Consider the following 12,718-nt stretch of genomic DNA (forward strand, 5'->3'; position numbering starts at 1 on the left):
ACCAGTATTTTTAGGACACATATAAGCTTCGGTCATTCATCAGTCTATTATTTGCTGTATTTTATGCCATAGAACAATACCTAAAAATCTCTTGGTTGTATTAACCACAAATCTTATTTCAGGCATCTCACCACAAACATGTTAAAAAAACGTAGTGAAGCGGGAACAGGAGCTGGTAAACTCTTTATAGCCCTAGTGGGTATCCTTGAGCCTATTGAAAACAGTTACTAGTAGCAACACAAGGAGCTATTTTTCTCACAAAAATGTTATTCATACAGATTTTGAGAATGTGGAGGATTATTCTAGTACACTCCAAGACTAGTCTAGATTCATCTACAATTCAATACAAAAATCAACCAAAAAACTTTTCTTTTTTTTTCAGGACAAAGTATCATAAAACACACTTTGTCACCTCTTATCTGACACTTTGGAGATCTGTGAAATGTAAACATTTCAAAAGGCTCTGCTATTTCCCCAGCCGACATTTACTTTCTGTACCTACAGCAGGTGAAGGTATTGTGTACTTCTCTCAGCAGAGAGCAGAATCAGCAGCTATGCAGATGAGTGTGGGTGTATTGGCTTTTCTCTATGCATAGATGAAGGTTTTCCATCATGCTGGGGTCTATGTGGAGATGTTTTATCTGTGCTACATCTCAGTCACAGTGGGTTATCATGTCTCTCCACACCCTCTCCAGTTTGACCTAGATTTAGGGGAGCAGATGTAAATCACTGATTTGCTATCAGCAAATTGAACGTCCCATATGCGTTCGGTAAAGTCAGCCTGTATTTGGATTTGGATTGGCTGTAGGTCAACAGTATTCCATTTGATCATGAATAATTCACAGTGTGAAAATCATCCAGTCCTTACAGTGAACTGTGTGTTTCTGTACGTGCAGGGAGTGTGTCGTACCTTAGACTTGAGTTTGATATTGAGAATGTGCTGCCTTCTGGAGGAGTCCTCCGCCTTCAGTCTCAACGTTCGGAACTCCGTGTCTATGAAGAGCAGCCTGAAGACACGAACACAATAAATCAGCGTACGCTCACGGAGAAGCGTAGAGCACACTGTAAATTGACAGCAGCCATCATCCGCCATTAATCACAGCAGCAGAGAGTAATATTGAGACATCAACTCTGCCTTTAGATTTATCACTCCGGGTACCAACACGGTGACATTACATCAGGCTACAGCTCCGCGTTCAAGGCTTTTCTTTTATACATTCTTATTTGCATTCTCCTCCAGCAAGTGCCTTTTTTAATGCTCTAATGTAGGAATACAGCAAAAGCAATCCTGCTGATGCTCAGGGTATTAATTTGATCCTGTTTCACCACATAACACCTGGTTTTTGGGCTTACTAATAAAAATGTAAGCAAACATACGGAATGTAGGTGCACTCTCTACGCTCTTCAACTGACTGATAATGAAAAATGGTGTGTGATGCAATACAATTAACCTGCAATTTCACATGTATTCACAAAATGCATGCATTTATAAATGAACAGAAGGACAGTTGAGCAAATGTATTGTGAAACACAATCAAAATGAACAAAAAAAACTTTTTTTCTTTATTATAATTATTGATCATACTTAATAGGTGAGTTGCCTACCCTTAAATAATATTTCTCTCTTGATTGCCTAAATGATTTTTGGGGAAACTTTTTCACAGTAACAAGTGTATAATTTAACAGGAAAATGTTGGGTTTGTAGGAATAAAAGCACACAAATAGGCTTTCAGGCGCAATGAAAAAAAGATATACATATATTTGATATTTACAAAAGGTTTTTTTATTCCATTTATTTATTTTAAACAATAATATTGATTCCTAAACCTGATATAAATGTATTGTGTCCACAGTTACAACGTAGGCTTCCATAGTATTTATTTATAAAAAAATGTTGCACAAGTCTATCGATTGGACTTGTTTTTTTTAAACGACCTACTTTTCAATAAAATATAAATCTTCATGCCTTGTGATGAAAATCTTTACATAGCCTTACTATCAGTAATTCTATAAGCTCAAAAACAAACTCAGATAATATTTTACCAGAAATTGTCTGGTACATTGAAGTATTCCCAGACAAATTGATCATTTCAATTAGAAAGTGTCATACCAACAGTAGCATCACAACTTAAAACTAACAGTAGATTCATGTTTCTCTCAGTGACCTTGCGGTGGGTTCACATTTTCAAGCTTAAGGCACCCTGTAAATCAGACCCTTTCCCTCCTTGGCTAATTCTAACCTTTTGAGGCTGAGGACAAACACTGATGTGGCCTGGGCGTGCACCAACACTGCCGTCAGATTTACAGCTGCTTCAGCACACTATGAAAGAGCCAGATCCTCCCCCTCTCAAGTCCTCCTCTAGTCCACTGGAAACAAAGACTGATCCGAGACAAAGGCTTTGGACAGTGCCTCTCCAGATTTACAGTACATTACGACGGACGCTGTGTGCCGAGGCTGACATGGCTGTATATCTGCAGAGGATTTATGGAGTGTGTTAGAGAGGAGTGTGCGCAGGGATGACACACACACACTTAGGGAAGTGATGGAATGATGGGAGACCGTTTTCAAATGTTCCCCGTTTCATTAAAGCGTCTACTCGCTCACGCACTTGCAAATAAACGCTGGCGAAGGGCAACGGTACTGAAGAGTCTTGTGCCCACTTACATTTACACATAAACACACCAAAGAATTGTGCATGATGATGTATTTTGAAGGCTGATACCAAAAAGTTAGCATCGATAAGGGTCCCTCAAACAAAACCAATGGGACTTTTCCTTTGGATTTCAGAATATTGCAGCAAATAGGATTGATTTAGTCGTTTGGTAGCAACTGCTGTTTTGTATTTACCTGCAGATTTTATGTCGTTGAACAAAACTACACATTTCCGTAAGCTTTTGTAACCACAGATCTTATTTCAGGCATCTACCTATAAAACAAAACTTTACATTTGAGATGAGGGAACCAGAATGTCTGGGTTTCTAAGACTTATTCCTGCACCATTCTATATCATGATAATCTCAATATGTTTTTGAGTCACTTTATTACATGCTCAATTTGACCTCCGCATTTCGTATCTGTAAAACTATTGGCATATTAAGATGTTATAAACAAATTGCTTTATCTGCTCCTTTTAACACACACAAACAAGCACACTAACCAACCTGGCCAAAATAATCTAGCAGCAGCAAAGAACTTCTTGCAGACCCAAGTTACTTTTATATCCTCCAGTACACATTTACAAAGTGTACTGGCCTATAAAATACCCATTACTGCTAACAGCAATAAATACACAAATCTGTCAAGCATGACCGGTTAATAGACCTGTGCAAGTGAAGGAAGTGACAAGCAGCCGTATGAACAAATCCATAAATGAGAAGTTGAATGTTTGAGCTGAAGTGCTGTTAGTTGCAGAACACTGTTTCTCTTTGTTCCGATTTCAGTCGTGACACTGAGTAAATCACAGCAGGTAACTTTTGCAGTCGGTTGAGTCCAATTGACATACAACATTTTTTTTGGAGGTTTTAAAAAGCCAGACATCACAACACACGTTTAAAGCCACCTGGTAGTATATGAATACCACTCACTGCTCTACAGTACCTGCATATATTATATTGCTTCCTTTCTAACCAATTTAAGAGGAGAATGTGGAAGACATATTTTTGAAGGGTATCCTGGAAGTTAGCATCACAAGGGCTCAAGAGACAAGGGGACAGGTTGTAAAATGCTAACTTATTCCCAGGTTTAGGACTCATTCATACAACACTATTTAGAAGACATGCCTACAATCTTGACAACTGCTTGTCAATGCCATTAATCCCGACCCTGCTGCTTATTGGCTAAACATTAATCATCTTGCAGCTCTCATTGCTTTTTCATCAAACAAACCGCTGCCCATTGAGATGACCAACTACAAAAAACTAGTATCGGCAGTAACAAGGTCTTCTCACTTACTGCATCAGTTACACACACATTTCCATTTCCTCTACTCTGAGGTATTACACTCAGGATAGCAGGGACGAGCTGCCATGATGGAAGCAGCGTGACAGTGAGGCGTCCTGCTGGGAAGACTGATGAGAGCATCCCATTTGTAACTCCTCAGCCAGGCAAGCTTCTTCCAGACAGTGCACACCACGCACATTTGTGATGGTGTGTGTGCCCATGTCTCTCTCTTTTTTATTTGCGTGTCAACAAAGTGATTAATGAACGGTGAGAATAACACATATGCACTGCGGTGTGTTGCACGAGAACTTTGTAAGATGGCATACAAAGGTATAATAGAAGACACGACGAACAAGCACTGTATGTGCAAACCAAGTGAAGAAAGGCACTGATCTTATTAAACCTAGAGACATATTAATCAACTTGATCGGGGAGCCGGGACACGCCTCCATAACACTTAACTAGCTGCTAAAAAACCTATACCCGGATAACACATTCGGCCTGATTTACTTCTCAAGCCTTTCACCTCATCTTTACCCAAATATTTGCATCCCTACTTTCCTCCATCCATTCCTCCCTCTGTACTTCCATTCATCCCTACTTTCCTAGATCTCCTTATCCCTACAAACCTTCTTCCCTACATCTTTTCCTCCCTCCTTACATCCTTTTATCCATCTTTCCCTCTCTCTCTACATCTCTTCCTCCATTCATCCCAAACTCCCTTTGAGCCTTCATCCCTCCCTTCCCACTTCCCTTCATCGCTCCATCCCTCCATTCTTACACCCCTTTATCCTTTTTCCTGTCTACCCTGTTCTCGTTCTATTTCATCTGGTGCATACTTCTTGTCTAATAAAGGTACTTCCTGGGGTCCTATTGGACGAGATCCCTCATCCTAATTCACTCCTTACACCGAGCAGTGCTCAATATCCAATATCTCCTCTAATTCAATCTTTAATCTTTATTGTTGTGGCGTTTTCCTTGCTAGTTAAGCCTGGTTTGCAGTCCAACTGTGCTAACCAGGACAACCTCATTACTAACTGCACATTACCTCTCAATCCTAAATTAGAATGCATTTCCATCCCAGTAGTCATTTTAGCTGGCCTAATAATGTAAGAAAATAAATACGACGCAAAAGAAAATCCATGATAGCATGTAATCCCTCAGCTCCGGGTCTATGTGGCCCCGTTGTCAGAGAGCTGCTGTACCTGGCCCTCAGAAGAGCAGAAACACACTGTGACAGAGTGGTTACACTGTGATAAGAGGAGCCTTGGTAGGTACACCAAGAGGCTGCGAACATGAGTGCCAGCTGTGCCCGTAATGAGCCCCGTAGCGTGCAGGGCCACGGTTTTAGGGCCACCGAGTGATGGCGGCTGACCTACTTGACCTCATTTTCCATTAATTAACACATGGTATGCCATCTCCAGCCAATTAAGATGACCACACTTTCAAACGTGGGGATGGAGACACACAGAGAGGGAGCGGAGAGAGAGGAAGACTCACTTACCTGGGCCAATCAGCAGACAGAATTACAGCTGAAAACCCCTGGTGGCTATTAGCACGGCCCATACCAATTAAGACGCTAAGCGAATCTCGAGTGCTTTGGAGATTGAGGCCCACTGTGTATAATGCCTGCTAACCGTAACACGACACTGAAAATTATGTTGGTCCCATTCTCAGCATAAAGCATACCTTCACCCCCCCTCCCCCTTCTCCTATTAAAACCTGAGAGTCTTCAATTAGAGCCATTCGCATTTTGCTAATATCATAATTGTAGCCGTGGTCATTAATAGGAAAGTGGAAAATGAGTGTAGTAGTCAAGGCTTAATCCGAGCTGGGGGAGAATAGATATCTTCCCACGATGCACCACCACCCCCCTTCCCTGCTGACGAGAGGAGACGACGGTATTAGCCGGGTCTGTCGCTGCACGTGGGCGAGAGTTATTAAATGTGACCTGGATTTAAATGTAACTCAATAACTAAAAATAAGGAAGTCATTAAGAGCCATTTGTTAATGTGGAGCTGTGTTTTTGCTGGCGCTACAATCACTGCTGGGGGGAAAACAAGGACTGCTCCATATAGCTCTGTAAGGCACCAGAGGATTCTATGTATACACTTCGGTATGTTAATCGCACCTCTGGGGAAAGTAAACAAAAAGTAAAAGAAGTCTCAGAAAATTTACATTTTTAATAATAACTGGCCCCTAAACTCTGAGGTGTATAGCATGTAGCTTCTAAAGAGAAAAGCGAAGTATAGAGTTGATAACCATATCAACGTGAAACAAGCTCCATCAGTTCTGCACTTAAATGTCTTTCAGAGTATCCTGAGACCATGTAAGGGGGGATAGGAACATGATAAACAAAAATAGTCATTTGGAGAAAATACCACTTTTTGTCATTTGATTCTTACTGTAGGTCCATTTATAAAAGCTATTTACACCTGGTGACGCCGTGCTAGAGTTGTGTCAAGCTAGTGGCTTCTATCTGAAATCAGCGAAATGGGTAGGTGTGTGGGTTTAGTCGCCAAAAAATGTATTTGACACAACCTTTATATATACAGTCTATGCACAACAGACAAACATCAACCAGTGCAATTGTAGAAAGTTATATCTCAGGCCAATGGCAGTCAACCAGTGTTTCACACAGGATACTGTGAGAATATGGCAGCTGGACCACCAACGCCTCATTCTGATGCCATTTGAGGACGGAATGGGCCCTCAGAAAGCTTGCTCGTGTACAAATATCAGGGTTCATACACTTTTTCACCAATGATTTTCAATGACTTTTCCATGACCTTTACCTAATTTTCCATGACCGTAAAAATTACTCTTTCTCAGCGGTACCACTGAAAATGGTTTATTTTAACATGGAACAGGAAAATAAGGTCTGCATATGAAACATGTTGTGTCTATCTAAAACATACTTAGCTTCTACAGGCTAAAGCAACTCAAATCTCTCACCAGCAAAACACCTCGTCAGTTAAATGCCATTTTACGTTTCATTACTATACGATACAGTATTTATTATAATTATAGTATTACTATTTCGGCGATTAGATAAAATATAAATTATAATTGATGCAACTTTAGTTACATTTCCATGACTTTTCCAAAACTTTGGGAAAAATATTGTTTTCCATACATTTTCCAGGGCCTGGAATTAGCATTTTGAATCTCCATTACTTTTCCATCTTTTTAATGACCGTAAGAACCCTGAAATAAGAATATTTTCAGTTCAATATGAAACAGGGAACATTTGGTTCACCTATTTTTTCAATTTCAACAACTATTAACATTTAGTAAGTTTTCCATCACGTGTTCTAAACACAAAAATGTACTAGTCAACACTAGTCGATTACCACAGACTACTCTTTAGGATTTAGCATAAATGCAATTTGACTCATTGGAGGAAACAACAGTAACTTTAGCCACAAAAAAACAGGTAAGCTGACATGTAGAGGGTTAAGCCCTGATCAGACAGCAGTGTGTTTATGAAGTTGTTTTCAATTACTGACAAGTTCATTTATTTTCTCCCTGATAATGCTTCGCTAAAAAGTTAAACAACACAGAAAAAAGATGCCCAACTTCATAAATATTTTAAATCATTTATTCCCAATGATTATTTACCTACTGGATAGTTACCATGATTCGAACAGAAAACAGCAGCCTGAGAGAAAATGAGTGTACTTGTGGGTTCAGATAAGTTGTTTTCATTCATTTAAAGTGTACCGTTAGAGACAGTTTTTGTTTTTGTGTCATGGTCAAATAATATTGTACCCTACTAATGACCTCTGTAGTCAATGAACTGTAAAAGACTACAATTCCCACAGCGCCAGCCTTCAAGTGCCACCGATAGGGGCAACCTGTGTAGAAGCTGTGGAGATGAGTAGTAGTCTGCACGGCGTGTTGGAAAGACAGATGATAGAAATCTGTTTATCATTTGATTTGAGCTTTGCCTCTTTTATTTGTTTGACTATTGTAAAAGCCTATTTTTTTGTTGAATGAGTTTGGAAACTATTTCATCTTATTTTAATCAACCACCAGTCAAAAAACCTTAAGTCATCACTAGAAGCCAAACAAGTACTCAAAACTATCAGTAAAACTAATATATTGAAAGACCATCAGAAATACCTGTTTAAAAGACGTATAAGTGGTTCAAGGAAACAAAGCAATATAAGCTAGCGAAGAGTTAACGGTTTGTGTGACACTCTCTGTCTGATCAGAGGCTTTATGCTCCTTTAAACACAGCTAGTATTTGTCACTTACTTGCCCCACCCAAGGGTCTCCATCTCAGAGATGAGCTGAGCGTAATACTGAGGAGGCGGGATGGAGCGGCACTCATGGCGGCTCTTCAGACCCACTTCCTGCAACAACAGAGAGGATGCTTCTTATTTTAAGCCCTGATTACTATGCACATCATATCACAACTTCATCATTATACTAAAAGCGAATAGCATGAATACACCAAGCAGGGCCAGTAAGTCTGCAAGTGTTTAGTGGCGAGCACATAGGTTCTTACACTTTTCATTAATCTAACAAACATGTATTTGGTACCTCCAGATCAGGCTATTGATGGCGCCTCTAGCTTTCCTTTTGCTTCTTATTCATGAAGCAACGAATGTCAAAGTGACCGTGTCATTCTCCTCCTTACCAAGACGGTCTTCAGCTCCAGAATGAAAGTGACAAGATCAGGCGACTGCTGCTGCCTCTGTGCGGAGTCAAACAAGAGAGAAGAGACATCCTTGAATGGGAGGATAATGAAGTGACAGTGTCAATTCTTTTTTTCTTCCTCTAGCCAGCCATTCAAATCAAACACAGTGTTTGTGATTAATGGGGGCTGCCACCAGCTTTAATAATTAATGATAGCTTAAAGGCTGTGAAAATAATGAACTTTGCAGCCCGGGGTGAAATATCAATCTCATCCAAATAACCCTGAGGGGCAGCATAACAAATAGGGACATTTTCCAGGCGATGTTAATTAAACAGTGAAAAATATATTTTGTTCTGCTTCTGAGTGGCTGACAGGGAGTAGAAGTACGAAGCCAGGCATAATGCAGATAACACAAAGGGGCTTAAATGACATGGCAATAAAACTAAAAACACAAAGCCTGATTTCAATAAGAACCAGCAGAGAGACCTTTAAAATGAATACTATGATTAACTTTGCAGCAAAATACAACTGTTTGTATTCATTATTTAGGGATGTAGGTAGAGTTTACCTGCTTCACTATGTGCTCATACCCATGCAACAGGTGTTTTAACTGCCAGCAGCAGTGCAGCCTGCAAGAAAAAAGTATTTATGGTTGGAACATCACTATGCATATGCTAGGATTTTTGTAAAGAGAAAGTGAGATGATCATTTATACCTGGCCTGTTTAACTTGACGATCTGGTGGCAGTAGTATTCTCAATCTGAAGTCTCGTTCCTGTGAGAATAATCAAAGCATGACAGGCATAAGAACGGAGCTGAATTGAGGAGGGTCGTGTGCAAACGTTATCCAGCTGCATTTTTAATGACCTTTATACTGAGAACCGAGAAAAGCAACACGTGACCTTCCGAACTCCAATGAGAAATGTTCCAATTGAAGGTTCCGCTGCTTATTCTAAAAGCTGCACTTAGTTTGTAACACAACCTTTTTCCACATCTTAATAAACTATATTACTTCTTCAATTGGTATTAACAATACCTGAAAATAAAAAGTAGTTGGTACCCATAATGTAAACGTAGCGGTGCGTGGTAACCTTCACAAGTGAAAAATAGTTTGCTAAAGGTTGCTACAAACATGTTCTTCAAAGTGAGGAACTATTAAAATATGACGAATTTACCAGCAGTTTGTAGACATTGATGTAACGCCTGTCAGTTATTTTTTATCAACATGGTAATTTGTTCAAAGCTAGAAATCCTAGAATTCTAATAATCGACGATGTTTGGAGTTGTAGGGTCGTTGAAAGAACAATGCACTGACGCATTCACTTACCTGGACTGTAATGAATCCGTCATAAATAGTTTTCTCCTTGTTGAGAGGTAAAAGCAGTGGGTTGTCTTTCACCAATGAACTCTCCATCGCACTAACAGTGAGTGTAAACCTGGTCTAAACTAGCTGTCAAACCAGGAGGACTGTTTTCCCATAGCTAACGTTAGCGAGGCCAGCCAAACAGTATTAACTAGCAGGCATGTTTCAGTAAACAAGCACCCTTAATCACACATTTGAACGTATAACTTTAAATTAAAGTTTTTAAAACTCAATGTGTTACTTGTTTTTGGTCAGGAAAGTCAGAAGAAGTTGCCTGAAACCTCCACATCCCGCCATGACAAACAAAACAGGTGACGTCATACGGTTGCATTCAGTGTCTTTCAAAAGTATCGGAAATCAGATGCAGATACTTTTTGTGTAAATAGTTTTATTTTGTCTTAACTGTTGGTTGCAGTGATTACAAGGTCCATTAACATTATTTGTATTAATCAAAAACACAAATGCAGTCCCTGATTTCGAAGATTATAAAAGTTGGATAACCTGTTACACATACAAAGCTGTCAAAAATAAAAGTTTAGGGCAGACACTTGGATCTGAATTCAGATTATTCTAATTTGCTGCCTTAATATGCAATAAAATGTGATTGGGTAATAAAAGCAAATTGAGTTAACTTCTAGTCTTAATTTGCAATATAATTAATAGGATTTAGTCATTTTCTTCATAACAAAGGAGTATAGATTCATACACATTCCAAATGCTCATGTTGAGGTATTTTAGGCGTCTTCAAATTGAATATATTCTCAACTTGTCTCACTTTATTGTTTATATTTAGAATAGTGCTGCAATAAAGTATTAATGTTTTACATATTTTAATTCCCAGATAATTTCGGTGTCCATGTTGGAAGGCTGTTGGTTGGGTTGCAGCTACGTTACACTACAGCTTAAAGTACAACAAATGGTACGGAATATGACAAAATCATATTATAAACATTGTTTAAATACACAGACAGGTTACTGAAATGTACTTCATTATAACGAGCGAGGAAAGGTGATGAAGAGCTACAGTGAGGAGGATGAATGGCTGGGATAATGGGTTGGTCCAAATAATGGGTTGGTCCAAATAACGGAATGTCACCCAGTTGTTTATATCCTGTGTGAAACCAGAATCAACATGACTTATTTGTTGTGTCATTGCCGTACCTCATCGACACCACTTGTATTGTTGCCTCAAAAGGTCTGCTCTGCAGGGGCTAGCTAGGCTATCACTGATGTTGCCCAACATTATTAGAAAAACATAAAACACAAACAAAACTTTTCCCAACACATTATACAGTGTTGTGTTGTCTGGTTAATCAATGGTTTTCACTTTCTTTGGTTCATTTGTTATTCTTTAATTCAGTAGGAGAACCTATTTGTTCATAAAATAGTGTGTGCGAGGTTACCTGTATGTATTATTACAGGGGGTCCCGGGTGGGGGTCGCGAGATGATTACAAAATAATAATGGAAAATTCAACAAAAAAAATTATTATTAATAATAACGTTTGCATAGACATTTTCAGGGTCGGAAAATTGAAATTAATTCACTAGCACCCCTGATTTTTAGTCCCAGTCCGCCCATCATGCGTCCTGGTGACCGGCGATCTCCTCCATAAAACTAATAAAAGGGGGAGTAATCGGGCAGTTCGGTGTGTGTGTAGAGGTGTGTGTGGTTAAAACGTAACAGCCTGTGGTCACTCTTTATAGCTGTTCAATGAAGGTAAACACAGAAGGCGGTGCGTAAAAGCTCTTTGAGCGCTGGTGCTGCTCTTCTCTGAGTTAGACGTCCCGCTGCCTCCTGGAGTGACCATACACCCCTGGCCGAAATGTCCTTAAAGTGAAGTCTGAGTACGAAATATATCTCAAATAATGCACTGTCATTTCCCCACGTAAACATAACAGTCTGCAATGAAATGGTTGTGTCCTGTGCGCTTCACTTCCTCCTTGGCGCACCGGTAACTTTCTCCCCAAAAAAAAGTCAGGATAACGGGTTAGTATCTCGTGCGCACGAGTTAGTATCTCGTGCGCACGAGAAAGTATCTCGTGCGCACGAGATACTAACCCGTTATCCTGACTTTTTTTTTTCTCTCTCTTTTTTTCTCTCTTTCTCTTCCCTTTAGGGGCTCCGTAAATTCAGATTTGATTTCTGCTTTTTTAAACTGTAGTTTGTGCTCATGTGTTTCATTGTTGGTGTATAGGCTGCTGCCTGAATATGATTCATGAAAGGCAGGTTTTCTAAAAAATAAAATCTCTGAGCAGAGGACACATGTTTGATCCTAAATATCTTGGTTTTTTATATTCTAAGTTTTGATCAAGTATTGACTTTGGACTTTTGATCTTTAACCTGACTGGTAGCTAAGTTTGCAATAAATGATTTAAAGAGGGGAAACAATAGAATTGATTCAGGATTCAAAATCTGGCTTATTCACCCATGCCCTCCCTTTTACCAATTGCCTCAACATATGGTAAATGTAACTGAAGAGAAAGCAAATTCCCATTCTAATCCAATCAAAACATGATTACAACAAAAGCACACTCCAACAATGCACACTTGTCCTTCAGTTTCCCTTTTGAGCCCGTATTTTACTCGTGGAGCTGCGAGGAGAGAATAGGAATGTGTGATTTTACTGTATTGAGCCGGTGAGGGGAGTGTGTCAAAGCGTGCATGCCACACAATGTGCCTGGAGAGATTGATGTTTTTGTCATCCACCTGCTTCAAAAGCCGTAAAAAAGCCGGCTGATGCAAACAGAGAAACCTAGCCCGGGCAGGCTC

The 12,718-nt window shown here is 39.6% G+C and overlaps 1 protein-coding gene across 1 annotated transcript; it reads right to left on the minus strand.

Annotated features, from left to right (window-relative positions):
• Positions 1-653: 653 nt before the first annotated feature.
• Positions 654-10,239, minus strand: LOC104949712 (E3 ubiquitin-protein ligase FANCL-like). The gene is made up of 7 exons (XM_010776118.1): positions 9,912-10,239; positions 9,301-9,359; positions 9,154-9,214; positions 8,586-8,642; positions 8,201-8,298; positions 911-1,007; positions 654-701 (listed from the first exon to the last, which is right to left on the minus strand). The coding sequence occupies exons 1-7, from the start codon at positions 9,996-9,998 to the stop codon at positions 654-656; spliced, it is 507 nt and encodes a 168-aa protein (XP_010774420.1). The 5' UTR covers positions 9,999-10,239.
• Between the last annotated feature and the right edge of the window lie 2,479 nt (positions 10,240-12,718).

The sequence above is a fragment of the Notothenia coriiceps genome, unplaced genomic scaffold (genome assembly GCF_000735185.1).
Source record: "Notothenia coriiceps isolate Sejong01 unplaced genomic scaffold, NC01 NC01_scaffold00000339, whole genome shotgun sequence".
Lineage (NCBI taxonomy): Eukaryota > Metazoa > Chordata > Actinopteri > Perciformes > Nototheniidae > Notothenia > Notothenia coriiceps.

What these genes read in the sequence shown, in the direction of transcription:
- LOC104949712 (XM_010776118.1), bottom strand. Translation starts at nt 9,998, where the DNA reads ATGGAGAGTTCATTGGTGAAAGACAACCCACTGCTTTTACCTCTCAAC. An exon ending in ACGGATTCATTACAGTCCAG is followed by an intron (nt 9,360 to 9,911) that starts GTAAGTGAATGC and finishes TTATTCTCACAG; the next exon opens with GAACGAGACTTCAGATTGAG. An exon ending in CGTCAAGTTAAACAGGCCAG is followed by an intron (nt 9,215 to 9,300) that starts GTATAAATGATC and finishes TTTTTCTTGCAG; the next exon opens with GCTGCACTGCTGCTGGCAGT.